Raw genomic sequence first — 27,352 nt, forward strand, 5'->3', positions numbered from 1 at the left:
TTGACAACCCATTTGAACCTTGACTTAGGTTCAGATGAGCTAAGACTGACAGGCGATCAGCTTCAAAGATCGGTGACATGTACTTGGAGTGCCATTCGCACCTTTAATAAAATCGGGGTGTTCTTGGTGAAATTCTCAAGCCTGTGGAGAGTCCCAGCTCCTTTATCTTACGTGAAGAGGCAAACGCGATTCGGTTTCTCGAAGATGAGGGCTTTCTACAGCCCGCAAATAGGCTTTGGGGCCGCCGCTACGGCACCTTCTCTCATTGATGCAGATGGGAGTCCGTCAATACCCAGAGACAGGCGGACACAGCACGACGACCTCTGTCAGATACCGTCTGTGCTAATGAGTTTATCTTTGGCCCCTTGATCATCTACGCGATCCCAGAGACATGGCGTAATTCAGATTGTTGATGCATCAGGATGTGCCGAAGTCCCATCTTTCCGTCCCAGTACCATCGAACTGCTGGTCGCCAGCCCCACGCATCAAGACATCGAAGAATGCCGTGTCAAAGCCTTGAAATACCCACTCATCCATAGTGGCCGCAGCGTTTGGAAACATCTGATCCTGCTGCATAAACAAAGTCCCTGAGGAAATCTCAGGGGTTTGCACAACAGGATCTCGACTCGAAGCCTTGGGAACCTTCTGATTTACTGCTTGAGGAGCGATACCTCCCGACGAGCCATCGTTCTGGCCACCGACGTGAAGGGATCCGATGCCACCTACAGTGAGCCCATCTCCCAAAGCTTGGCCGTGTCCTGACATACACGGGTGAATAGAGGTGATTCCCTCCCGAGCAATTCTGATGGTACCGACATATGGCACCTTAATGATCAACACGCTGTTCCGGTCTTGGGAGCTTGCATTCGTACAGATCACTTTATGTGCGGCTGATTTCTGCCACTGCGCAGCATCTGCTTCCACTGCAAGCAAGTACTTGAGTAAAGAGGCGCATTTCGCAGCAAGTACATCGTCGCACACTTCGCACATGGAACTCATGCGATCAAGAGCTCGCTCCACGATGGCTCTATCACCAGGTCGCTGATGTACGAACATGTTCACCGTCTCTGTGTGTGAATGACTCACGATATGTGCCAGAATGAGTGTCATACCGGCAATCAATGCCATGAAATCGCCCATGCGGCAGCAGGGATGGACCGGATCGAACGTACGGAGCGCGATTTGTCGATTCAAAGCCTCGCGGCTAGCATTGACGCATGCAATACGCGAGTAGATGCGCTGTGGCGCATCATTTGAGTACAGCATGTACGGTAAATGAAGCTGATTCACTAGAGTCTGGTAATACAGGTGACCCCAGCATCGTTGAATCTCCACAAATGCTTCCTCCGAGTCGATCGTGAGGCCTGTGAACGAGGATGGTCGCCAAATTTCGGGCGGAATCTGCTCACCCTTCGTGATAAGTTCTCGGTCAATCTCTCGTGTCATTTCCAGTGCCTCTTGAGGTGTAGATACCTCATTCCTTTCGATGATCTTGGCTGCTGTATCACTTACGAAAGCCGGAAGATGGCAGCCTCCAGCTGGAATTGAAGTCGCCTGAGCTGACGCTGTCGCAAGCGTAGCACTCGTAGGGAGGCCCATCAGCAAAGATAACAGACGTTCCATGGAAATGATACATGACCACATAAGCTTTGGATCGAGATCCTTCTGGTCGTGGATGACTTTAAAGCGAACTTCACCAGGTCGATGCAAACCCAGTAGTTGTGCTGCCATAACAGCACGACGCATCGTTATCCATGCCCGTCGGATATTGCCGCCATCTATATGATAGCAGGTCTCCAGCATAAGGGTCTCGAGACCCTCGATTGAACCAAGAAGTAGGTCGTTCGTTGTGACCATCTTGATCGCTGACTCTGCAAGCCTTTCCATGATAATGTGGTGATGCTCTGTAATTCCTAGTATTTCTTCTTTCGAGGAAAGACGTTGCAAAGCCGCGGCTAGCAGCAGCATCTGCCTGGCGAGTAGGACAGGATGGCTTTCGTGGGACAGAAGGCCTGCTAGCGAGATCTGTTCTTGAGTTCCTTCCTCTTGATTAGAACCATAGGATCTATAGCTGGACTGATATAACGGCATGGGGATCCCGCTGACTCGCTGGAGCAGGATTTCGAGCTCTTTTCGAGGAGGAAGAGCACGAGCTAGGTCTTGAGTGATCTTGGGGTACTTGTTTGTCTCCGCCAAGGACGTGTGCCCATCTGCAACGTCTGGCGTTGGTTCTGGTGTAATGAAAGGGTACGTTGCCGGGTCGTTCCGTCTGGCATTGTGGTCAGGCGCAGCATGGTCCTGGTTATCAGCTTGATCAGTACAAGGTCGCAGAAAGTGTGTCATTCCCAACCTGGTATGTCATTGTTGGGATCGAGGACGATGTGTACCTCGTCGATGATTCGTAGCCAGTATGCCTGTTGGGGAGATTTCGCGAACCAATGCCGCCCACCCTCTCAACAGGTCTGCCGTTGAAATGTTCTGATCGGTCGCCAACTTCGCCATTTTTCGCCGTAGCTTCTGCTCTGTCAAAGACCTCTTGACTCACACATCTCGTGCCCCGGCGATGGCACGTAACACAAATAAGATCGCTCGTTTGCGAGAAGACACATTTGACCTTTCTTCGCTTACATTCCCAGCAGCTGTGTGTACCTTTTCGAACTTTCCTGTGGTTCGGTGTGGAAGCGTCGAAATGAGCTTGCATTTTCACGCGGTCGGAGATTGCGGCTTGGTAGCAGTACAAGCTTCTACCTCTAGCGCTCGAACATTGCAGAAGAGGGGAAGTCCGAGAGGTCCATCGTCTGACTCTGGATTGCAAGCTGAGAACGGAGCAAGAAGAGGTCCGAGACCCGCCAAAGTTCGGCCGAACTAGAGTGGAGCAGCCGACAAGTTATGCCATTTATGGCATGGGTTCGGTCGAATGAGCCAAGCCCCTCCACTCTTCCTCGACACGTCTCCTACACCCGTGGCTCAGGGCTCAGCGACCAGACGGTACATGGCCTCTAGACTAAGAGTGCCAGCTTCAATATGATCTGTCCCTATGCGATCTGAAGCGGGTCAGTATGACCTCGCATTTGCGGACTAATCATGTTAAGGGCTGTTCCAGGTAGTGGCAAGCCGAATAGAACGTTGAACCACTGGCCAATAGAACTACAAACCGAAACACGAGACGGCCAGTACTTCCAAGGAGCAACAAGCTCTCGGGCGAACGTAGAACAGGAACAAGCCTCCGAGTCGCTCCTTGACGTTAGCCTCGCGACTTATCCGAGCTCCATCCATCGGATCATAGCTGCTTAGAAATATGACTCCGCTCGGCCATGGGTTATTTCCCTTCCGGTGTGGCCTCTCTGTTCCATTATAAGGCCATCGGCCTCGCGGCGGACCTCATTGAATGACAACTTGCTATTCGGCGACATCTGTATTCGACAATGACGGCAGAACCGATGGATCCCGAGCTGCAGCCGATGTCAAACAAAGCCTCGAAGTTGTCCAGCGTACCGATAGAAACTCCGCAAGCAATCAACTACGAAAAGGAGGTTGAATCCGTCGATTCAAAGACTCCTGATATCCAAGATTATCCGCACGGCGTGCGCCTGGCCGCTATTGCAGTCTCACTCATGCTCGGCATGTTCCTGGTCGCACTCGACAACGTGAGTTCTGTCTCCTGTATCAAAGCAAAACACTAAAAACAACCTCTACAGACCATTCTTAGCACGGCCATACCCAAAATTACGGATGAGTTCCGCGATCTCAACAAGGTGGCTTGGTATGGATCAGCGTATTTCATGACATTCGGCGGTAGTTAGTGAACAACGATGATTCTATTGATTTGGATGCTAACTATTCGCGAAGAGTGTTCTGTCTCCACTGATGACAGCAGGGCTGGAGTCCTACAGCACTTTGACAATAGAACTGATCAATCCAGGGTTTCAATCCACATGGGGAAAATTCTACAAGTACTTCCCTATCAAGCTCTGGTTTCTCGTCGCCATATTTGTTTTCGAGGTGGGCAGTCTCATCTGTGGAGTAGCACAGGGTCCCACTACACTTATCGTCGGACGTGCAATCGCAGGATTCGGTGGCGCTGGCGTAACCGTCGGTGCATACACAATTCTGGCATTTGCTGCAGCTCCCGAAATGCGTCCGCGGCTGCTGGGCTTGACGGGAGCCACGTATGGCATCGCAGCGGTACTTGGACCCCTAATTGGAGGCGCGTTCACCGACAAAGTCACGTGGCGCTGGGTATGCTCACACCATGAGGTCGATGCTTTTACTGACCCGAGTCCAGTGTTTCTACATCAATCTTCCGATCGGTGGTGTTGCTGCCGCAATCGTCCTCTTCTACTTCCAGGTTCCATCACATGCAAAACCGGCTCAAGCCACATGGCAAGAGAAGCTCTTGCAGATGGATCTCATTGGCGCGGCTCTTATGATCGGTCTAATTGTTTCTTACCTTCTCGCGCTACAGTATGGTGGCCAAACGCATCCTTGGAGCAGTAGCGTTGTTATCGGATTGCTCGTCGGTTTTGTTGCCATGCTTGTAGCGTTCATCGCTTGGGAGATCTTCCAGAAAGAACGCGCTATGGTCGTTGGCAGATTGGTAAGTTGCACTAGGGTCTATTTTTCATTGCATGGGAGGGCTGATTACAAGCTGGCAACAGTTCGCTAAGCGCTATGTATGCATTGGCTCCCTCTTCATGTTCTTCTTCGGCGGTGCATACTTGGTCATACTATATTACATCCCGATATACTTCCAGAGTATTTCCAACAGCAGCCCGATCGGATCTGGTGTCAAAATGCTTGCCCTCATCATTCCTCTTACGATCGCAGCTATCGTGCAAGGCTTTGCACTGTCCAGAGTCGGCATCGTACCTCTATTCTGGATTGGTGGTGGTGCATTGGGAACGATCGGAACTGGTTTATTCTACACCATGGACACTGAGACGTCAACCGGCAAGTGGATTGGTTATCAGATCATTGTTGGCTTTACCTGCGGCTTCGTGTTTCAGGTTGCTCTCGCCAACGCACAAGTTCACGCCACCACCGAAGACATGTCACAGGTCATGGCCATCATCAATCGTAAGTCTACGCTCACTTCAGGTCCGAATGTCAACCATTCTAACGTCATTGACAGTCTGCTTGACCCTCGGCGGTTGTTTCTTCGTCTCTGCAGCACAATCCGCGTTCAACAATCAATTGATCAAGGCTCTCGGTACAACACTACCCGAGATCGACCCTGCCATAATTCTTGGAACTGGCGCGACTCAAATTCGAGAAGCTTTCACGGCCGCACAAGTTCCCTTTGTGATCGATGCGTATGTGACTGGGCTCAGGGCTGTCTTTGCGATTACGATCGCTGCCTTCGGCGTTTCCACGTTGATTGGCCCTTTCGGTAGCTGGAAGAAACTCCACGGCGAAGACCTGATGAAAGCGGCCGCTGGAGGTGCCTGAGAATCCTGCATAGATATCATGGAACCTGTGTCCGCACCTGTAGTGAGGCAATGTCTGGCACCAGCGCCAGAAATTGGGATTCCATGCTATTATCATGAGAGGTACTGGTTCTCGAGTGAAGTTCTAGAATAGACCATCTCAAAGATCGCTGATATTGGGAAGACCGGGCTTCAACTTACGGCGTTCTTATATTTACCACATATGACAAGATTCAGTTTCCCTTGCTTCCGATCTAACCTGATCTGCCCGTGTGATAAACGTGGAAAATCAGAGGCTTGCACTGGAAATGAAATTGCTCTCCGAGTTACATTGCTTGAGATAGCTGGCAGATGGCCAGACCCTATATTAAGTACAGTTACAGGCCCTTGAGAGATAAGAGCGTGTCGCATTAAGCCAACCGCGCTGTGCTGTTAGAGGCATCTGTACAGATATCGCAAAACAATTCGAAGCCCTGGACTAATTAGCTTAGGATCTTGAAACTTCGGGTTGCTCACCAAGTCCTTGCCAGGCGAGTTAGTGCAGTCTTCTGAAAGAGGGAACTTTCGCTCGATTGCCCAAAGCGCTGAGTCTGGGGAGTGGTCAAATAGAATTGGGGCTTTCGGAGCCTCCTTTCGATAAAGGGAGATAATGTCTGGGAGATCAGGGTTAGTCTCATGGCTCTGATAGCAACGTGCACCCTTACCTTCAAGGCGAATAGTCAGCTCTTCTAGTCTGGAGCCACGAACGCCGTAGCCAACTCCTGTGCCATCCCATCGTACACCACGGACTTGTTCCTCAAGGACATCCAGGCCTTGCTCGGGGCCCATGAGCACAACTACGCAAGTCAATTTGTTGCTTATATCAGTATCTGATGCTTGTTGTCGTGCTTACCTCTGAGATTGTAACCGGCTTTCACGATTTCTGCCGCATCGCCGCGAAGGGCTGCATCAACTTTTGCGGGATCAAATCCCTGAGACGTAACAAGAGGATGATAGGGAGGGAGTCCGCTATATGTGATTCATCAGCGCGAGAGTTTCCGAAAGACCGAGTCTAGACGTACGTGAAGACGATGTCTACTTCGCCACAGCCAGTTGGCACTTTGGATTGCTTTGGTCCCGGTAGTCCTGATGGGCCTGGCGGACCTGGTGGCCCTGGATAGGCATGGGCGACAGCGAAGAAGCCAAGAGTAAGGAGTGATCCGAACGAGAGCATGATCGTGGAACGAATGGATGGCTGAGTTAATGAGTCTTTAGAGTTGCAGATGAAGAATATTACGTGCGGACCTGGCGGTACTTATGGCAGTCAGTTGATTGCAGCCGGATTCAACCGGAAATTACAAAGCCAATTCTCGTTTCCTAATTCATCCCACCAAGGGCCATATTGTATAGGAACATGGGCAAACGGCGGTTGTTGTACCGATTCTCGAAGGTGGTGGCATGCCGAAACAGTGTAGAGGTGGAGCACGGAAGAGCGCACACCGATCCCTCGCGCATTATGCTTCTCAATCGAATCAAGAGGGCCGTGCGCGTCCCTGGCAGCTGATCTCCAGGCGAGCAAGCCACGTGGGCGGCGGGCGGCGGAACCTGCGCTCCTCTTGGCACGCGCGCGCAGAATGCTTCCTGAAGCGTATTCATCGAGTTCAGGGCCAACTGCCAAGACAACTCTGCGCAGCACGTGACTATGGCCTAACGACTTCGCAGTCCATACAGTCGTACGTCATGGAAGCGGCGCCCATATCAACAAGGCTGTAGCTTCTCACGGGTTACGTGTGCTCAGCTTTCCTTTCTGCAAACTTTCGATCGGCCCCTTAATGGACGAGAAAGCCTAGCTCGCATGCGTGAGTATCGCCATATCGTGGTTGTAAAGCTTGTGACAATTGTAGAGCCCTTGTCCGAGGGCTTTTTAAAGAAACACAGTTCTGCACAACTTCTTCGATGGTAGTGACTGTCGGGGAAATGATACAGCTTGCCTTTGCGCGCTATTCCAGTGATAAATCAATCTCCCGCTCGGCCCCGAACTTGATTCTCCAGTGCGCGAGATCTGTCGTTAGCTCGCAAATTTTATTGATGAGCTGATCGGTCTGGACATCAAACTGGGAATGGGCAGTCGAAGTCCTGCAATCGGCTGGAGGTGAGGCGAAGTGGTGCATATAGCCCGAGGCCCACAGGTCTCAATAAACCAACCTCCACTTTGGCCAGAGGCAGCTTGTCAACGACCACTGAGAGCCCACCGAGAATAGCCATTCGGGTGTTGGGCCGGAAGGTTACTTCACCCGTCATCTCCAGGTCCTGCGCACATCGTTGAAAACAGTTTGCTGGCTCTAATCTGTCGGCTGGTGCTTGGCCGCGAAAAGCTGGGTCTAAATGTGGCCCCATAAGTAGCAGCTGTACGGGTCGATTCAACGAGACAGATGGCGTCGCGATCGGAGCCAACGTAAGCGAGTGTTCAGGTCTTGCTTCTGATAAGTTAGACTCGTAAGTAGCAGGCTTCGAGCAAAGCCTCCCATGCTCGTTTGCCGCCTCTTTAGTACATTGCTGCTCTCGTGTGGGACCCGGCAGATCAAGATCTGTGATATCTGGCGAGTGCAAACCAGCCCTCTGATGCCGCTTTCTCCCAGGATATCGATGCAGGAGCAGACCCATCCGAGCCGCGTCTGAGCTGCTGGCCTACGATGATATCCAAGTAGGGCCTAGAACCTAGGATAGGTGAGGAAGTGCCCATTTGCAACTTCTGACCAAGACTGGTTCAAGTAGCGGATATCATGGCAGCGGTGCTCACCTGATAAGCTTCCGGAGGTGGAGCTGGTGTCTGAAGCGCAGCAAAGTTGGGTAGCATATCTATTGGTGATGATGACGTTCCAGCCAGGACAACCACATGATCTGTCGCAAATAGTTGGCCAGGGAACTCGTGAAGGAAGGCGCTTGAATGGCACCCAGGCACAGACTGGGACAAGCAGAATCAGGGCAACTTTGGAGACCTTCATCAAGAGGCTCGCCGGCAATCATCTAGATCTGCTTTCGACACTCCGACCGGAGCAGGTTACTCGAGCGATAATGCAGAAGACCTCTAAAGGTTTGGGTTTCGGAGATGCTCCACTCCGGTGGCGCCAAGCATCATTCCAGGACAGGAGTAGCCGAATGTAGAGCCGAAGGTCAGGAAAAATTGAGGCCTCGCTGCGTGGTAGTTCTGAGCTCACGGCCCAAACGCTCTTACCCTAGGTCAATTCGTCTTTGATAACGCCAAAACATAGGGGAATGCAGCCTCGCCAGATACAGCACGGTTGACAAAGTCCTCCAATGACAGAGTTCCAGCGGCGACCGAAACTGCTGCGCCTACTCGCGGCGATAAGGCCTACAGTGAAAGAGCGCGTAAACTCTGTGGAGTAAAAAAGTCTCTGTTGAAGCGTAGAGACGTGTCTCGAGACGTGTATATCAATGATGCTCAGACCACAGCACTCTTCACAGCGCGGTTGACACACCCAAAAACAGAACAAGATCCCGACAGCCAATCGGAGAATTTGCAGCTGCCGGTCTGGACCGGCTAAACCGAAAGAGGAGAGCCAATCCCCAGCTGCTTGAAGCCTTCGCACTTGTTCTGGCCATCTTGTGCTGTGGAAGGGCGCCGATAAGCGGCGTTTGGGCACGCGATATCATCAGACCGACGGCAGTGACAGTTGTTCATGATATATCAAGAGCCCAGCGAGCGTCCTGACTGATCAGTGCCGTTGCTTGAACCTCGTCAACAAACATATCCAGCATGACTAATCCTCGCCACTCCTACCTCATTGTTGGCGCCGGCGTCTTTGGCGTTTCCACAGCCTATCACCTCATCAAGAGATACCCTGACGCTTCTGTAACGATCATTGATCGCGATGCGTACGATGCTGACAGCCGTGTCGCTGCTTCGTGGGACTGGAACAAGGTAGTGCGGGCCGACTACGACGATATTGTCTACTGCCAACTGGCTCTCGAAGCGCAGGACATCTTCAACTCGGATCCGCTATGGAAGCCATATTTCCACCAGACTGGCATCTACTGGATCTGCCGGAGTGACTATGCCCAGGATGTTATCGACAACTACAAGAAGCTTGGCAGAAAGGCAGATCTGTCTGCAGTTCCCATCGAGGAAGCTCGCAAGCTTTATGACGGACTGTTCGACGATGCCGATTACGCTGGCGTCAAGGAAGTGCTGGTCAACAAGACGAGTGGATGGGCGGCTGCTGGCGACTGCTTGCGAGCTGTGACAAAGCACGCCATAGAACTAGGAGTGAAGTACGTCGTCGCGGACGTGGAGACACTTGTCTTCGAGCAAGGTCGCTGCATCGGAGTGAAGGCGACAACCGGAGAGCTTGTTGGAGCATCCCATGTAATCCTCAGCTCGGGAGCCTACACACCAAAACTGCTGGAGTTGAGCGCAAAGAGCAGCGGTATTCCAGAACTTTCGGCCGACGGCCGAATTGTCGCTGGCGGTATTACGACGGGCATGACGAAGCTAGACGACAAGACTTACGATACATACGCGAAGATGCCAGTTGGCGTACAGGGATATACTGCCAAACAAGGTCCCTTCATTGGAAGCCTTCCGCCAACTCCTGACAGAGAGCTTAAATGGTGGGGGCAGACAATCTTCAGAAATGTCAGAGAGATTCTCCCTGGACGATGGCTCTCTGCTCCTCCCGCTGAGCCAGACTACGCGCAGTGGCAGGTGTCCGAGAAGCTGAAGGAAGATATCACATACGCCAACAGCGTTTTCTATGGCAAGAAGAGCGCAGACTGGAAAATGGAGAAGCACCGGATTTGCTGGTATGTCCAACTTGCTTGACAACTCAACAAAGCTGACATTCATAGGGATGCATTCACGACCAGCGCAGACTTCATCATCTCCCCACACTCGGCCGCAAAGGGCCTGTTCGTGGCTACATGCGGCAATTTCCATGGCTATAAATTCTTCCCCGTGCTAGGAAAATACATTGTGCAAATGTTGGAAGGCACGTTGGATGCCAATCTCGCACAGAAATGGGCATGGGATCGAGTGCGGCCTGACTCTGCACTCAACCCAGATTATCCCCGAGCAGAGATGAGGGACCTGTTGGACCGCACGCGGGTAGCGAAGCTGTAATGACATAATGCATGTATGCACCAGCGGCGTTTCAGTTTACTTATTGGTTTCGAAGTTGACGAGGATTGTCCAAGCCACCGAAAATTGATCCTTCGTGCAGACATTCTCTTGGGCGTTTGTGAGATCAAGTCCAGCATGGCTACTTCCGAGCATGCTGATTAGGAAAATCACCATCAGCGAGACCTCAATGCTAAATAAACCACATGTCGATAAATTGTGGAAGACTGTTCCCTTGGTGGTTCGGCGAAAGTCGTGAGGGTACTGCTGTTCACAAGGCAAACCTCTCTCTTGGTGTCAATACGCACTGGAAGTCATGCTGGTATGCAAACCAGAATGATTTGATACGCCATGGACGTTCCATATCACAGACTTGGACATCAAAGTGGTGGAAGAGTTGTGCGATAAACTTGTGCACCTCGACCTGGCACAAATTAATAAACCTTCACAGCTTCTTGAGGGTGTACAAACCAGCGCGATGTTCCGTCCGACACACATGCGAGGTCCATGTCCGCCAAATGTTAAGTCGAAACTTGAAAGATATCTGCTTCTCTCTTCACTCTCCAACCATCTCTCTGGCTTGAACTCGCCTGCATCTTCGCCCCAGATTGCAGTGTCGTGGTTCTGTGCAAGTGGAGATATTCCAACTTCGTAGCCCGCTGGAATATGCTTGCCGTCAATGTACAAGCCACCATCAGGTGCGTACCGGGGAAGCTGAAAGACAATAGATGGGAACAGTCTCATGGCTTCTTTGCAGACTGCAACTAGATATGGTAGAGACTGAGTTTCACGGTAACTTATACCACCTGAGAGGTTGTTGGCGACGTAGAAGTCGTCGATCTCCTTCTGTAGTCTTGCATATACTTCGGCATGTTTGCAAATGGCAAGGACGCAGGTTCGCATGGCCGTTGAGACGGTGTCTGCACCAGCTCCACTGCGAAATGTCAGCTTCAAGTTGGAACCATCAATGTGGCGGACGTACACAAGCTGCAAAGCCTCCACAAGGACCTCCTCAAATTCGGCGTGTGACCCATCTGCTTTCTTCATTCGTGAAAAATGCGATAGCATATCGTCTCTTACCCACTCATCACTGTCAGCGGAAGCCATGCGAGCCTTGATGCGCTTTGTTCCCCAGCTGTCAAACTTAGCCAAGGGTATGGGGGCTCCCACCAGCTTCAAGAGCATTGCTGTGACTCCATTCGTAAAGACTCGCATCTGTCCCCAATAGTGCTCCCCAAATCCCACAACAAAGTAGCCCATGCAAGCTTGCAGGTTGGCTCCCTCAAAGATGGTCTTTCGCAAATCCATCACATCCGTCTCGCCTTTCACGTGTCCGAATGCCTCTCCGAAGCCCAGTTGGCCTACAACATCATATGCGAATGCATTGATCCATTCTGCGAGATCAATCTGTTTACCGGCATACTTCTTGAACTTCTGAAGAACCTCGTCAAGCGACTCTTGCATGTATGGCTCGTACTTCAGTATTGATGACATCGCATAAGCTGCGGATGCACGCTTGCGCAAGAAGGCGTGGTGTTGTTTGTCGCGTTCCGCAAAGGATGCGCTCGCGAATGGAGGGTCCCATGTTGAGTACCAGCGTGCCTTGACCGATGTTGTCCCGGGACCATACAGCCGCTTCGCAGTAGTGCCGTCGACGACTGCAACCTCGTTTGGACCAATCCGCACAACTCGTCCGTACTTGCGATGAAGTTCCAAGATATCCTCGTGCCAAGTACCCCGCCAGTATCGTGCGTTCCTCCACGAGCCAGAGAAGCGCGCAGACGGCGGGCCTGGGATTCGCGCGAGTGGATGAAAGTATGCCCGGTATAAGACGAACGAAAAAATTGCCAGAGCTAGGATGAGGCATGCAGCTCCCCAAGGCTGGGTACTGACAGGAGCGACGTATTCCATGAGCTACGGTCCGTTAGTTTTGTTGGCAATACTGCATACGCGGGGTTATAAGGATCATAGATCACGACACGGCTGCGCAGAGGAAGCGAGCTGACTTATCAGAAGCATGTACAGAGTCGTTGGAGGCCTTAGACAGCTGCTACTGGCGCCGAGACCAGATCAGCCGAAGCCACCTGGACAAGACCGCGAGCTGGGCTTGCACAATTCGGGCCATGTAAGCTTACTTCTGCTAGCCTCAGTCCATCTGTATAGCCCATTGGACATGTGTTGCTCTGTCACACATGTTGATGCAGTCCTCTCCGGGCAGTCCGCTCCGGCCCGAACTGTTGCGGGAACACTTAGACGTTGCAAAGCAAATGACACGCGCGAAAACAGGTAAGTGGTAATGGCAAGGGTTCTGTTCAAATTATCTCCGTCCGGCCAAGTTCTGCCTGCTTTCACCGCGGCACATAGCATCAAGTCGCTAGACAAATGTTTTAGGACGTGTTGATGCTACCGAAAGAGCCTGATTAGCTGCGGCACGAAGACTGCCGATAGGTCAAACTCACTTGATCTGAATAGTCTTGGTCTGAAGGTACTCGTTCAGCCCCTCTAGGCCACCCTCCCGGCCATAGCCCTGTGAATGATCGTTAGCGGGCTAAAATCCATGCCAAGAGGGCGCAGATGCGGCCGCTACGGCCAATAAACAGGATGGAACAACGAATAGGAGATATGCAGAGGAAAGTGGCCCTCAGTCTTGTTCTGGGCGTACGTACTGATTGTTTGACTCCACCAAAAGGTGTATCAGGCGCTGGGAAGTACCAGTCGTTGACTGCGATAGTCCCAGCTTCCATATCTCTTGTAACACGGAGGGCGCGGCTGATAGACTTGGTGTAAATGCAGGCTAAAATGTTAGCAGAGAGCATGCGGACCGGGGCAGAAGCCACACCTGATAAGCCAAAGACGGTGTCGTTGGCCATCTGAACAGCCTCTTCCTCCGTTTTGAAGGTCTGAACTGTCACCACAGGTCCGAAGACTTCCTCTTGAACAATTCTCGAGCCGTTTGGCGTATTCTTGAAAATCGTGGGTTCGACGAACAGGCCGTTGGTTCCTCGCTGGATACCTCCAGTGACAAGTTGTCCATCCTTCTTACCAATCTCCAGATATTCCATCACTCTTTTGAATTGGGCTTTGTCTGCCAGTGGTCCAACCTGTGTATCTGCAAGGGACGGGTCACCGATCATATTGCCCTTGCTGGCAGTCTCAAATGTGCCCTTCAACAGTTCGATGAAGTTGTCGGCGATAGATTCTTGAACGAAAATTCTGCTAGCCATGGCGCAGATTTGTCCAGTGTTGGCAACGATCCCCTCCATCGACTTGGATACGGCAAGCTCCAGATCCGCATCGTCGAAGATCAAAGACGGTGACTTCCCGCCCAATTCTAGCGACACGCGCTTCAAATTGCTCTTGGCTGCAGCCTCCTGGATCTTTCGGCCAGTAGCTGTACTGCCGGTAAATGCAATCTGCCGGATCTCCATATGCGCAGCCAGCAGCTGACCAGTCTTACCTGCACCATTGACGATGTTGATGACACCAGGTGGGAAGCATTGTTGGATCAGAGGCCCGAGGGCAAGAGTGCCAAGAGGTGCTTTCTCTGAAGGCTTGTAGATAACAGTGTTACCGGCCGCAAGCGCGGGAGCAGCCTTCCAGGCGAACAGGACAGCAGAGACATTCCAAGCTCCAATACCAGCACAGACGCCTATCGGCTCGCGTTGAATGATCTTGTACTTGCCTGCAGATGACGGGTAAGCAGCCTCGCCATGAATCTTGTCAGCTAAGCCGGCGTAGTAGGTGAAGAGATCTGCGCCGACGTTATAGCCCATTGTCTGTGTAGCCACGGCGGATCCCATTGCCTTGGTCTCGAGTGCGGCAATCTCGCCTGCTTTCTCGCGGATAAGGTCCGCAAACTTGAGCATGGCCTTGGCACGGTCAGTGGGATCCTTTCGACCCCAGTCACCTTTGAACGCCTTGTGTGCAGCTTTTACGGCCGCATCGACATCCTCTGGCCCTGCTGCATGAATCTTGTCCGACACGAGAGAGTCATCGTGAGGGTTGTGAACCGAAAGCAGTTCGCCCGACTTTGCGTCTACGAACTAGGAGCGGCGTTAGCAGCTAATCATGTCATCATCAAAGAGAATTCGGCTTGCCTCGTTGTTGATGAAGAGCCGTGTCTCGAAAGAAGCCATTGTGTATATTATCGGTGGGTTCTGTGTGGTCAGAGAGATTCTTTTGGTTCCAGTGTCCGAGTAAGCAAGAGGGTAAAGGCTCACGGTCACTCCGGTCAATTTACAACGGCGTAGACGTCACTGCATGATTGATCAGGGACCCCGCAGCTCGAGACTGAGGCAGCATGCCACTCTCGGAAGGCCTGAAACTCAGCTCGATGGCATGCGATGACAAAGCCAAGACAACGAAGCAGCAGAACGGCTTGATTATCTCCCGGAAGCTGAAGCGGACACCCTGCTGTACAAATGACTGGTTGCCAAGGGTCTATACTCCCATGCCTCTACTCCCATTGCTGTCGCATTGAGTATGCTCCATGGGCATGAGCATAGTTCACAATCTTCCTCAGAGCAGATCTCGAAAGGGGCGGGCCCCGATCGGCAACGACTGCGGGGAAGGGCCTGGAGTCAAATATTGCCGAGGACGGCGGGAAGTCAATTTGAACCGTCCGCATCCCCTGAGTCAAGCTGATCGACATCATGACCATTTGTCAGTCGATCTCTAACTAGATACGATTCGCATTATTGGTAGGACATGGCGAGCTAATATTGACCTCGGTATACCATGCATGTTCTGCGGAGAACTATGCGGAGGCCACTGCGTGGACGATCAAACCAATACGAGCGGGCTTACTTACGACAAATTAAGCGAAGACACACTCCCCCTAAGGCTGGCATTCGCAAGGGAGTTTCGGGGCTACCAGATTTCCCTGGAATTGCACACCTCGGAAGTTCTTGTCCCTCGGAGTTCCTTCCACGCCGAAAGTCCATCTCGAAACCACCAAATGCCGTCGATGTCAGTCTACCCGAAAATCTTACCGCTGCGTCTCTGATCAGATTTCCCACTTCAACCTTGACCGAGACCACCGCTAGCAATCAGGTCTACTGTAATCACAGGGACCGATGCCGATGGTGCTGTTCCACCATACCAGTAGCTGGGCTATAGAAGACTAGTGCCCTACGTCAGGCTCAGTACGTCCTACGAGTCTAGAGTTAGCTTCTAGCGCCATAGTAATTATCTCCAATCCCGTGAGACTTGAAGTAGTCACAGGTACCCATGGAAGAAAACTCCTTTCTCTAATACACTAATGAAAGACGTGCTATGCTGGCTTCCAAGCTCTGCTTACTCGCCCAGGAATTCGTCAAGTGCCAACAACCATGCTCAAAACACTCCGTGGTCGGTCGTTGTATCGGCTGATGAAGATTGTGAGCGGTCTGTCCTTCTGTATGTACGGCTACGATGCTGGCGTACTGGGAGGCATGCTACTTCACCCGCCCTTCCAGGAGGCTATGGGTAACCCTAAGAGTGTTTGGATCTATCCCATGATTATTGCATCGTACGTTTGCTATCTGAACAGAGACTGTTCTTGCTAAATCTCTGACAGGTACGATCTTGCCGCATTTGCCACATCTATTGTCATTGCGTCCTTCACCATGAAGATTGGCCGACGTGGCACGGCAGTCATGGGAAATGCTGTCGCTGTTCTAGGCGCCGTCGTCCAGGCTTCTGCATACGGCGTCCCTCAGATGATCGTCGGACGATTACTGACCGGTTTCGCTATTGGCTCTATATCCTGCTCTATCCCGACGTACCTGAACGAATGCGGCAGCAAGATACACGATCGTGGGCCTGCCAATGCCCTTAACGCCATGTTCCTCATCGGTGGCGTGCCTCTTGCCTACTGGGTTGACTACGGCTTTGTTCACTGGTATACACAAGCCAGTTGGCGCATTCCGGTTGTCCTGCAGTGCTGTTTCGCCATTCCAGCTGGTCTGATCTTGTTTTTCTGCCAGATACTCCGCGCTGGTACTACGCACGTGGAAGGATTGCAGAAGGCGATGCAGCGCTGTCACGTCTTTACGACCAAGACCTCGACGCTGACTCTGTTCAAGCTACCAAAAGAAGCATCATGACGGCCATCGAAATCGAGACCGAGGCCAATGAAACCATTCGTTGGTATCAGTTTCTCGGTATGGGTTTCGTTGATCACACCCGTCTCAGGATCATCCGGCGCCTGGTTATGTGTTTCTGGTTACCTATGCTCGGCGAGTGGATGGGTATTAGCCTGCTCGCCTACTTTACACCCGTCATACTTCAGAACATCGGGTTGTCATCGAATCTTATCTCTGTCCTGTCCGGTGTGGTAACTACGACATTCTTCTTGGGAACCATTCCCCTATACTGGACCGTTGAGAGGTTTGGCCGCAGAGGCACCATGCTATACTCAGCTATTGCCTCTACCATCCTATACATCATCTTCATTGGCATGGTCGGCAAAGGTGGTGATACTGAGAGCTGGGTTGCCATAGGTCTTCTATTTTTCATCTGCCCAATCATGACATACGGGTGGCAGGCGAATAAGTTCCTGTACAGCAGCGAGATCTCGCCCCTGGAGTATCGACATATCGGAGGAGCCTTTTTTGCCAGTGGCGAGTGGCTAATGGTCTTCATCACCGTCTTTGCTTGTCCCATTGGCTTTCAGACCGTTGGCTGGACCTTCTGGTTCCTGATCTTAGCTGGGAACATCTGCGCGGTTGTATTTGTGTACTTTCTGTGTCCTGAGACAGCAGGAAGAACGCTTGAACAGAGTAAGCTCATTTCAATCTGCCACAACAAATATTGAACTGACACAAGTAGTTGATTATCTCTTCATCGACTCTGGACTCCCAGGTCTACGCCGCAACAGTCTTGCGGATATTGAGGAGGCTGAACGCAAGATGTCTGCATCCCATGTGGAGACTGCAAGATCGATCGCCGAGACGAAAGGATAGCCCCAATCATATCAAATAACGATGTGCCCAGGGAGACGACACCGGAATATGGTGGGGAAAGATTCATTTGTAATTAAGTTTCGAGCCCTGTCTTTCTCCCCCTCCATGTAGTCGAGTAACCTGGATCGAAAATAAGGCGGGGTACGCGAAGTATATGCTTGTTCCTGGTCAGTACACAATGACGCAGGAGCTGTGCCAGTGTGTGACGGTGTTCTGCAACACGTCGTAGCCTGTTCTTCTATCGTGTCTGTACTGTTGTGAGTACTACTTGAACAACGTACATTCTTTGCTTTTCACCGCTCATGAAAGGACACGCTTGCGAACGATGGCGTCTCTTCCCAGAGTATTCTCGATGCAGGTCGCTGGTGGGAAGAAAGCAGAAATTCCGTCAGTTGGCTTTGGCACCTGGGCATCCGACGGCAGCAGCCCGACTACACCTGCAGACCCAAGATGGATCATCGAAGGGCTGGCGTTTGCACTAGACGTTGGATATCGTCACCTCGATGGTGCTTGGTTCTATGGGGTCGACAATGAGATTGGCGAAGGGATCAGGCAGTCCACAGTTCCTCGCAACGAACTCTTCGTGACCAGTAAAATCTGGCCCAACTTCTATCATCCAGATGCTGTGGAGCTTTGCTGTGACAAGATCCTAGAGGGAATGAAGATCGACTACCTCGACTGTTTGCTTCTTCACTGGCCACAAGCATTTGAGCCCACCTCGCTCGAGTACCTACAGCAGGCATCTGCCGGCAACGCAGCGTCGATGGAAAAGAAGGGCATGAAACTTACAAAAGATGGCGGTGTTATCATTGACTGGCGACACACCTCAGAACCCATTGCAAAAGCGGGTGGACATCCAGACGGCAGCATTGTGTCAACTTGGAATGCAATGAAAGAGCTAGTGAAGAAAGGCAAAGTTCGCTCGATTGGCGTTTCGAACTTCGGGATAAAGGATTTGGAAGCATTACTACCACATGCGCAAGACGTTCCAATATCCGTCAATCAGGTGGAAGCACATCCTTGGTTCCCCAATAATGATGTTGTCAACTTTGGGAAGCAACACGGTATCCTGACGAGCTGTTTCTCGCCATTTGCTGGACAGAAAGCAGATGGAGCTACTCTTATACACGATCCGACCGTCAAGACTGTGGCAAAGAAGAATGACATGGGCGTCGGACAATTACTGCAGAGTTGGGCCGTACAGAGAGGAACAATACCCCTTGGAAAGAGTGGGAACAAGGGTAAACTTCGACATTTACATCTGCATAGTCGCTAGACTGACTGGACTATAGATCGTATAAAGGCCAATTGCTCGGTGCGAAAGCTGTCAGACGAGGACATGAAAGCACTGGACGACCTCGAGATACCGGATGGTGCAGGCCGTACAATCGACTTTACCGAAGAATGGGGCATCAAGTTATGGCAAAACTAAGTGACAAACGGCTGGAGTTTTGCTGTCAAGCTTATAAATGTTTCAGTCGTGGCTGCTCACATACTTGCTTCAGATCACCTGGCAATGGCGTACTGGGTAACCAACATGATCGTCTGCTCTCGCGGGGCATGTGTATTGCAACAGACATAATACAGGGTGACATGACTATTTGAGTGTAAGACTAAGGCAGCTCAAGTGAGGTGCATTCGAACCACAGCTACAACAACAGCAACTTTACCCGACGCTGTGCAGCGAGTACCTGTTCCGCTAAATTAGAGGACGATTATCCTCTACTCCTTGTTGAAATCTATCACGACGCGCCCTGCAATCTCACCTCTCCTCAGTTGCTGCACGCTATCCGCCCACTGTGACCTCCCTCGCACCTCACTGACACCCTTCAACAACCCTCGGGCTGCATAGTCTAAACAAGAAGCGGTATCCTGCATCGTACCCACAAGTGAGCCAATGACCTTCAAGTTGTTGAAGACCCAAGTGCTCGGTTCGCTTCCGAGGTTCACTTCTCCAGCTGGTGGAAGCGCAATAACCATTATCACTGCGCCCTTGCGGGTGGCCGTATATTTCATCGCATCTGCTAGGCTTAGTATCTGACTTCCGCCAAAGTAATAGTCTCACCTTTATATGCCTGATATGCTGTGACCAGAACACCATGTGCGCCGACACCTCCAGCGATCTTGACGACCTCGGCAGGAACATCTTTTGTTTCTCTAAAATCGACGAACGCTTCGGCGCCCATGCTCAAGCAGAGCTTTTTCTTCGCTTCGCCGCCGTCGATCGCGATTGGCCGCATGCCCATGGCTCTGTGATGATTAAGATCGCGCACTCAACAACGGCAGTGTAGACTACCTACCTTGCAAGTTGAACGCCTTGAATGCCGACGCCACCGCCTCCACCAGGAAAGACAACCCAGTCGCCGGGCTTCAGGCCAGACTCGATAAGAGCACGGTGCATGGTTGAAGCAGAGCACATGATGGGCCCAGCGACCTCGTCAGGAACTTCGTCGGGTATACGCGACGTGTATATTGCTGGCGAGACAACGTATTGCTGGTAGGTTCCAGGGACTGCGATACCAGTATACAGTGCGTTGCCGCAGTAGTTCTCGCGACCGTTCCAGCATGCCTCGCAGTTGTGACAGACATCGAGTAAGGGTTTGATGCCGACACGGTCGCCAACCTTCCAAGCCGCGCTGCATTTTGCTCCGACCTTGACCACAACACCGGCACCTTCGTGGCCAGCGCAGCGAACGCCAAAATCAGACATTTTGGGCATCGCCCAGTCGTTCATCATATAGTGGATGTCTGACATGCAGAGCCCGGTACAATTGAGCCTGACAAGGAGCTCGTCATCCTCTGCAAGCGCATTAGACATGTCCCCCTGATTAGGACATACTGACTCGGCTCGGGCACATCGAGCTTTGTGACTTCGACACGAAAGTCGGGACCTTCGTTAACGACGACACCAGCCCAACCTTGCTTGGGAATATCGACAGAAGACATGATGAGGACGTACAGTATGGGAACGTGACAGATGAATGAGAGGGCGTGAAGACTTGGTCAGTAAATGCTGGACGACGCTGCTATTGAGACCTCGGGCGAAGGAAAGCAGTCATCTTTACCCGCGGGGCACAACATGGCCCGATGGCGGGGTACTGTGGTCAGGGTTACGCCGGTGTATTCACAGAGAGCATGTCTTTGATGTCATGCACGACTCGAAATCGAAGTCAACTCAGTCGGAGGATCAATGCGCCCGGTCGAGGCTGGTCGGGAGAGGTCCGGTGGGTCGATAACCGAAATACCATGCTTTGTGTGCGGGGAAATGGGGCTCCAGCTTCAGAAACGGCAGGCATTGATTGGGATGGGACAGGCGCGGAACGTTATTCCATTGATGATCACCTCGGGTCGTGTTTTACCAATGTCGATTGGACCTGACCGAGTTCGGAGCATGTCATACTATCCTCGTGGAAATAGAGACCAGGACCAGGGCCGTGACAGGCAGTGTGGAAGGACGGCCTAAGAGTCAAATGATTAGAGACAAGATAGCAGGCTATTCTACCTCGACCCAGGTGGGTTGTGGACGACAGGCTGAAGTCAGCAACAGATGAATGTCCCTCCTTAAATTGTGAACGGTAATGTGTACGCTACAGCGACATGCCTGAAGTTCAAAGCAATACCCCGAACGCCACAGCCTTGGCGCGTCCGAGGTCCGTAAGGCTCTTGACGCGTAGCGGTCGCGTCGCGTTCCGCAGTCCATGAAATGGTTGCTGCGCTGCCAAAACCAGGCCATCATTACTCGCGAATCACCCCAGGGGTTTCTTTACGCAGACCTAATACTCGGATGGCGCCAATACATGCCTTTCCCGTTGGTGTTGTCGAAGGCAGCGTGTACAACCGAAATCGTTCCTCGCGACCCACCGTCCTCATGTCGCTGTTGTTTATGTGCATTATATGCCTCGAATCCAACGGACCACGATTCATCGCCTAGTCGATGTCGTCAGCGGAGGCGCACATCACTGTGCACTTCATGAGCTCAGAATAAGGAGAGGGTCAATCCGGACAATCATCGAAGCTATCAAGATTCATCGCGCTGTGCACAGAGGGGCGAAAGCCGCGCTTCCGGTTGTACATATCGAATACCAGAAGTGCGGTCCTAATTTCGAGACGCGTGATAAGAAGCTCCGCCAGACCGTCATAGTGGACTGAATTCACTGTGCAATTGTAGAAGGGCGTGTACACGAAACTGCCCCAAGACTCCTCAGGGTCCGATGTCCTGACGTTGGTTACACCGTGGCACACAGAAAGCTTCTCGCAGCTTGATGGAGCACGAAGTAGAGAGTCTACTCCAGCAGCCTGTTGGCCGCTTCAATCAAGTAGAAGTCGCCGTAGCTTAACCCGATGTCAAACAGCTTGGGATCTGCTTTAGGGTTGTTGTTACTCGTTCCATGGAGTAGAATGGCTTCAAAGCCTTCGGACTCAGCGGTGCTTGCTGCTGTAGAGAGATAGGTATCGGCACCTAACGGAGGCATGTCGGAAAACGTGATCTCGCCCGCGAGAGCAAGTTTAATGCTTGCGGTCAATAAGTTGACAGCAGCAACCTTGTAATTGCGCGCGATACCGGCATAACAGGAAGCGAAAACTTGTTCCTGTAGAAGGAGCATTCCACTGGCAGCAATGGTGGCAGCACTGCTATCTCTCGGCGTAAGGTCTGGAACATAATCGGCGTCGAAGTCCCAAAATGGCAAGCCGTCAGCTGGGAGGTGCTCGATGAACCAGTCCGCCATCTCCATCGATGCGTGCAGGTACGGCAATTGGCCCGTCAGCGAGTAGAGCTCGGCGAACCCATACAAACCCCAAGCTTGTCCACGAGCCCATGTGCTGTCATCGGCCAGTCCTTGAGCAGTACGACAGAGATATACGTCTCCGCTAGTCGAACTGTAGTCGCAGACATGATATGAAGATCCATCTTGACGTACGTGGTTGGCTATGGTCCTGTCAGCATGCGATTTGGCGATGTCGAGTAACGTCTGATTATGCGTATAGTTAGATGCCGATCGTACCAGAAGAGCTAAATTCATCATGTTATCAATGATTACCAACACGGAGTCTTCGTGGCTGCACCAGGCCGAGGATGACGCGTTATTGCAATCCCATGACCTGATGATACCAGCGTTAGGCTCGAATCGATTAGCCAGGTTATTGGACATGTTCTGCAACACCGAAAGCCAATTATCGCCATTGATTTGCATGGCACTTTCAAAGGGCTTCGCGAGGAAGCCAAGGTCGTGGGTAGAAGTCAGGTTGCTGTTACTCTGGAGAGGACTCGTCCAGGCCTGAGCCATAACTACCCATTGATCTGTAGATGGCGCTCCTTCAAAAGGCTGGTGGCACAGACTCTTCTGGCGCCGATGTAGTTGCCACAAGGCATCCGGGAAGAAGCCAGACGTCCAGCCTGATGCCTCTGTATTAACATAGACACCAGGAGTGACTTCCGATGGCGACGTGTTGTTGTATGCCCCTTGCGTGTAGTGCGGCCAGGCGTCCACGGATCCTTCTTTCAGGTTCCCTGTCAGGGCTGTCCGCCATAGCCGTGCATAGATATTCTCGCCATATGCGGCGGATAGCTCATTGGTGGGTTGTGCATTGAGATGGGATGCTAGTAGTGACAGCAGAGTAATCTTACTGACAAGCATCGCTGCCCAGTGTTCGACTGTCCCGGAGATTCAAGAAACAAAGTCTTGTGTCGCTGAACATGAAACTCATCCTGAAGCACCCCGACCTGAGGAAGAACTCGCATGGTCTTCAGGCGACGTGTGGGGTCAAGGAATGTAACCCTCCCCGCAAGGATCACCATAACGCTTTGATGAAGCATGCATGATGCCGGTCTAGTATGCCTCCGCAGTCTCCAGGCAAAGTAATTCGAGATCGATGGTGAAGCTTTGTGCTTCGGAGAATCATCCTGCGAACCCCCGCGCGGGGGCGCAAGTCTGAGTAAGTACCTGGTTTACCCACGGATTTCTAGCATCAGTCCTTGCGAGGCTAACAAGTACGAAGAGGAGCGCACTTACATCTTTACAACCTCATGGAATGATCTTGCGGCTACGAGATGGAGATCATCAGCGTTCTTGGCTGTCAGACACTATTCGGGCAACTGCTGACTTTCTAGGAACGAGACATCGGTGCACCCATGGCATTCAGCCCAGAGGTCTGGTACTCCATAATCTACTTGGCGGAAGGCCTGTTTACCATCAGCAGCTCAAGTCTGAGCCGACTAATGCCGACGAGAATACCTGGATGGGCAGTGAAGCTGCCGGCAAGCATCATGCGTTGTGCAGCAGCGGAAAGTGCGTACCGTGCCGCAAAGTCCACCGTACCGTCTGCGTTATCATCAGCACGACGACCGGATCGCCCAGATGGCTCTGAGACAGGTATCATCTGACCGCAACTTCTAGCCTCCTTGTCAGCTTCTCAATTTACCAACTCCATGTACGTGAGATCATCGCAATGGGATCTCGGTAGTCGCGCGATTGGGGCACGGACGCGCAGCCCGCATCGCCTGCCGCCTCGACCCTTTCCAATCCAACCACTGCGAGCTTGCCATTCACATTTGAGATGCTCAGATGGGACTGGGCATCTTGGAATCACTGCATGGAAGTTGAACCGTTCGATTGTTTCTGATACTACAGGATCGTCCTTCAGCGTCATCCCTGATGCACCATGCCGGGCCAGGCCTGTGTCGCACAACAGTGAAAGATCAATTGTTCACACGAACAGGCACAGTTGAGGTTGTAGCTAAATCGTGCTTTCCATCCGATATATAACCAAGCTTCTTACCTCGAGGCTACTCGAGGGCACCATTGGATCAGAAAAGTGAGTGGTCCCGCCGCCTTAGTGGGACAACTTCACTCCGCCGATAAGCATCTTCAAATTTTACCTTGTTGGAAACTATGAATGGCCTCGCAGTCATCGACCGCTCCGAATACTGACCCCGATCTACATTGTCATATGCCAGGATGCTCTGCTGTGGTACGATGCTCACCAGTGCCCAGCATCATGCTGGCTTCCAAGGACGCATATTTCACCTACACATATCAGCCTTATCCTTGGCCGGTGAGGCGACAAGGTCCGCTGTGGAGAACTGACATCCACTGATTGGTGTTGTTGGGATCATGCGCTTGTCCAATGCTGAAGCCCCAAGCTTGTGGTCAGGACTGGCTTAGGATAGGTCTTGCATGCCCGCAGTCGCTACGTCGGACTTCTCTGGAAATGGCCAATGAGACGCACCATGACCCTCGTTTGTATGAACTGTTCGTTCAGACTTCAAGTATGGGTTGCCTATTCCCGTTACAACCTGGAGAAAAGCTCGCTTCGTATAGAGGTGCCCTATTGGATCACTTGGCTGCTCAGACTCATTCCTCGTCCTCCTTACTCAGACTTCGGATGGGCCCTGCTGCTGGGATTGTGATTATTCATTACGAAGCCATAATACTGACCCGCGTCAGATCCAACAGTACCGCAGGCTTCGGTCGATGCCAGCTGGTTACGAACATCCTGCCTGATGGGTACAAACTCGGTGAAATGGCAGAGACAATGTATAGGAATGCCTATATAAGCATGAGCCCGCTGCCTGGGCTGCCCGGCTCCGGTCTTGGGATTCGCAACGTCCGTTCCTCAAGATGTATTTTCCCGTTGTGCTTGCTTATACCCTTTGGGGTCTTGCTATCGCCACGCCTTTGCAGGTTACCAAACGGCAGGCCTTCTTGGAAGAATATGACTTCATCATCGCAGGAGGCATGTCGTCCGCTTCTGTGCTGACTCCCTAGCTAACAGTACGGAAGGAGGCACAGCCGGTATGGTCCTTGCCAACCGCCTTTCGCAGGTGCCTGAGTTCAGAGTTCTTGTCCTTGAGGCTGGACCTGAGCCTACGGTCGTCATCAACTACGAGTCTCCTGGCGGCAATCAGGCACTCGGGGGCACAGCCATAGACTGGAACTTTTACACTACGCCTCAAGAGCACTTGACTGACCGAGTTCTCTTCTATCGCCGTAAGCCTCACTATCGCCAACAATGCCAGCTAACTTCGCAATCATAGGAGGCAAGGCTCTAGGTGGCAGCTCAACCACTAACGGGTTGTTCTACGGACGAGGTAGCGCCAGCGTCTACGACAACTGGGTCAAGCTCGGTAACCCTGGCTGGGGATGGGAAGATCTCTACCCACTCGCGATTAAAGTAAGCTTGGTCTGGTCTATGTCAACGAAGCTGACCGTCAGTCAACGCATTTCAATCCACCAATCGACAACCCAGAATGGGATCATAGCTACACCACATGGGATCCTTGCGCCTACGGTGAAGGCCCACTCCAGATCGGCTACCAAGGCTACGTCGCCCCTTCTTGCATTGGCTTTATCGAGGCGTGCGAGGTCATCAACATCCCGATCGTCGAAGATCTCAACAGCGGCAACAATACAGGAGTGAAACAAGGAACCGGTAATTTAGACGGGAATTTGAGACGCAGCTCGGCTTTCGACAGCTATTACCAACAAGCCAAGGACCGGCCCAACCTGGACGTACTCCACGACACCTGGGTCGAGAGGATTCACTTCGAGAAGACCGATAATGGCTCTTCTAGAGCTACTGGTGTCCAATTCACAGACCAATTGACTGGAGAGTTCCACGTCGTTCACGCCGCAAAAGAGGTGATCTTATCGATGGGCGCGTTTGCTTCGCCACAGATGTTGATGTTGTCGGTAAGTACCCCTCATTTGCGCCTAACACCTACTGATGGCTGGTAGGGCATCGGACCGCAGGCTGAGCTAGAGCGATTCAACATGGACCCCGTCTATGTGAACGAAAACGTTGGACAAAAGTGAGTTCAACTGAGATCTTTGCTGGCTGTCGCTCATCATCCACAGCCTCAATGACCATCACGTGTTCAGCATCTATGCAAAAGCAGAAGAATTCTCAAGCTCGAGCAGCATGTACGAAAACTCGTCTACTCTGGAAGCAGCAAGGGAAGAGTTTTACAGGTCACTGTCCGGCCGCTGGACGTCGCCCTCGGGAATTACAAACGCTTTCCAAAAGATGACAGAGGAAGAGCTCCGTCGCATTGGCGCCGATGCGATTATCGAAGCTGGTCTCCTCAATCAATCGCACATGGAGTTTCTCTACGAGAATCAGTTTTATCCAGGCGGGCCAACTTTCTTTCCTGACACCGCTCAGGTAGCTGCAGACACAGGCTCTTACTATTGGCCTCAAGCCAACGAGTCCTACTTCTCGCTTACGGCCCAGACACTCGTGGCTCTCAGCCGCGGCAACATCACTCTCAAGTCTACCTCCGCTTATGATGACCCGAACATCAACCCCAACTACTATGCCGATGCCACTGACCGCAGCATCGCAATTAAAGCTTTCAAAGACCTCCGCAGGCTGCTTGCGCACCCTGCGCTCTCCGTCTTCACTATCGGCCCTAACAACGGCGAGGTGTGTCCCGGACACGACCATGTCCCCGATGACGCTGATGACGACACGATTTTCGAATACATCAAAGCAAACACAATTCCCAACTGGCATGCCAGTGGTACGTGCCAGATGCTGCCGGAAGAAAACGGCGGTGTGGTGAACTCGCGGCTGCAAGTGTATGGAGTTGAGGCGCTACGGGTGATTGACGTGAGCATTATCCCTGTGTTGCCGGATGTTAATGTTGCGGGCCCAGTCTACATGATAGCTGAGAAGGGAGCGGATATCATCAAGGAGGACTGGGGCGTTGCTGGAAAGGGCGATGACTAGGAATAGTTTTACCCGTCGGCATCAAGCTTGGGTTCCCTCTTCTGAGGCGTCTCTACCACATGGGGGCCATGGTGTCAAGGGGGCCAGCACCAGGACATCTTAGTTGCAAATGTTTCTTCTGTACTGCATTTATGTAC

At 52.0% G+C, this 27,352-nt stretch overlaps 11 protein-coding genes across 11 annotated transcripts; 5 read left to right on the top strand and 6 right to left on the bottom strand.

Annotated features, from left to right (window-relative positions):
* Nucleotides 1–417: 417 nt before the first annotated feature.
* Nucleotides 418–2,343, bottom strand: HMPREF1541_02929 (uncharacterized protein; the record flags this gene model as incomplete). The annotated part of the gene is made up of 1 exon (XM_008717284.1): nt 418–2,343. The coding sequence occupies one exon, from the start codon at nt 2,341–2,343 to the stop codon at nt 418–420; it is 1,926 nt and encodes a 641-aa protein (XP_008715506.1).
* A 1,082-nt stretch (nt 2,344–3,425) lies between these two features.
* HMPREF1541_02930 (uncharacterized protein) lies at nt 3,426–5,448 on the top strand (the record flags this gene model as incomplete). Its single annotated transcript, XM_008717285.1, has 6 exons — nt 3,426–3,647; nt 3,699–3,795; nt 3,923–4,239; nt 4,286–4,597; nt 4,659–5,076; nt 5,132–5,448. 6 exons carry the CDS (start codon nt 3,426–3,428, stop codon nt 5,446–5,448), a joined length of 1,683 nt encoding a protein of 560 aa, XP_008715507.1.
* A 388-nt stretch (nt 5,449–5,836) lies between these two features.
* HMPREF1541_02931 (uncharacterized protein) lies at nt 5,837–6,639 on the bottom strand (the record flags this gene model as incomplete). The annotated part of the gene is made up of 5 exons (XM_008717286.1): nt 5,837–5,899; nt 5,943–6,079; nt 6,131–6,262; nt 6,319–6,434; nt 6,488–6,639. 5 exons carry the CDS (start codon nt 6,637–6,639, stop codon nt 5,837–5,839), a joined length of 600 nt encoding a protein of 199 aa, XP_008715508.1.
* A 2,544-nt stretch (nt 6,640–9,183) lies between these two features.
* On the top strand, nt 9,184–10,545 carry HMPREF1541_02932 (uncharacterized protein; the record flags this gene model as incomplete). The annotated part of the gene is made up of 2 exons (XM_008717287.1): nt 9,184–10,229; nt 10,275–10,545. The coding sequence occupies 2 exons, from the start codon at nt 9,184–9,186 to the stop codon at nt 10,543–10,545; spliced, it is 1,317 nt and encodes a 438-aa protein (XP_008715509.1).
* A 268-nt stretch (nt 10,546–10,813) lies between these two features.
* HMPREF1541_02933 (uncharacterized protein) lies at nt 10,814–12,453 on the bottom strand (the record flags this gene model as incomplete). Its single annotated transcript, XM_008717288.1, has 3 exons — nt 10,814–10,966; nt 11,014–11,476; nt 11,525–12,453. 3 exons carry the CDS (start codon nt 12,451–12,453, stop codon nt 10,814–10,816), a joined length of 1,545 nt encoding a protein of 514 aa, XP_008715510.1.
* Nucleotides 12,454–12,997: 544 nt separating this feature from the next.
* On the bottom strand, nt 12,998–15,193 carry HMPREF1541_02934 (uncharacterized protein; the record flags this gene model as incomplete). Its single annotated transcript, XM_008717289.1, has 4 exons — nt 12,998–13,069; nt 13,209–13,336; nt 13,382–14,585; nt 15,053–15,193. 4 exons carry the CDS (start codon nt 15,191–15,193, stop codon nt 12,998–13,000), a joined length of 1,545 nt encoding a protein of 514 aa, XP_008715511.1.
* A 679-nt stretch (nt 15,194–15,872) lies between these two features.
* Nucleotides 15,873–17,486, top strand: HMPREF1541_02935 (uncharacterized protein; the record flags this gene model as incomplete). The annotated part of the gene is made up of 4 exons (XM_008717290.1): nt 15,873–16,051; nt 16,100–16,485; nt 16,509–17,303; nt 17,353–17,486. The coding sequence occupies 4 exons, from the start codon at nt 15,873–15,875 to the stop codon at nt 17,484–17,486; spliced, it is 1,494 nt and encodes a 497-aa protein (XP_008715512.1).
* A 325-nt stretch (nt 17,487–17,811) lies between these two features.
* HMPREF1541_02936 (uncharacterized protein) lies at nt 17,812–18,918 on the top strand (the record flags this gene model as incomplete). The annotated part of the gene is made up of 3 exons (XM_008717291.1): nt 17,812–18,245; nt 18,354–18,727; nt 18,779–18,918. 3 exons carry the CDS (start codon nt 17,812–17,814, stop codon nt 18,916–18,918), a joined length of 948 nt encoding a protein of 315 aa, XP_008715513.1.
* A 290-nt stretch (nt 18,919–19,208) lies between these two features.
* On the bottom strand, nt 19,209–20,432 carry HMPREF1541_02937 (uncharacterized protein; the record flags this gene model as incomplete). The annotated part of the gene is made up of 4 exons (XM_008717292.1): nt 19,209–19,507; nt 19,552–19,736; nt 19,787–20,285; nt 20,330–20,432. The coding sequence occupies 4 exons, from the start codon at nt 20,430–20,432 to the stop codon at nt 19,209–19,211; spliced, it is 1,086 nt and encodes a 361-aa protein (XP_008715514.1).
* A 1,337-nt stretch (nt 20,433–21,769) lies between these two features.
* Nucleotides 21,770–23,122, bottom strand: HMPREF1541_02938 (uncharacterized protein; the record flags this gene model as incomplete). The annotated part of the gene is made up of 1 exon (XM_008717293.1): nt 21,770–23,122. One exon carries the CDS (start codon nt 23,120–23,122, stop codon nt 21,770–21,772), a length of 1,353 nt encoding a protein of 450 aa, XP_008715515.1.
* A 2,159-nt stretch (nt 23,123–25,281) lies between these two features.
* HMPREF1541_02939 (uncharacterized protein) lies at nt 25,282–27,215 on the top strand (the record flags this gene model as incomplete). The annotated part of the gene is made up of 5 exons (XM_008717294.1): nt 25,282–25,474; nt 25,522–25,658; nt 25,700–26,176; nt 26,222–26,295; nt 26,342–27,215. The coding sequence occupies 5 exons, from the start codon at nt 25,282–25,284 to the stop codon at nt 27,213–27,215; spliced, it is 1,755 nt and encodes a 584-aa protein (XP_008715516.1).
* Nucleotides 27,216–27,352: the final 137 nt, after the last annotated feature.

Source organism: Cyphellophora europaea (assembly GCF_000365145.1).
Source record: "Cyphellophora europaea CBS 101466 unplaced genomic scaffold supercont1.3, whole genome shotgun sequence".
NCBI lineage: Eukaryota > Fungi > Ascomycota > Eurotiomycetes > Chaetothyriales > Cyphellophoraceae > Cyphellophora > Cyphellophora europaea.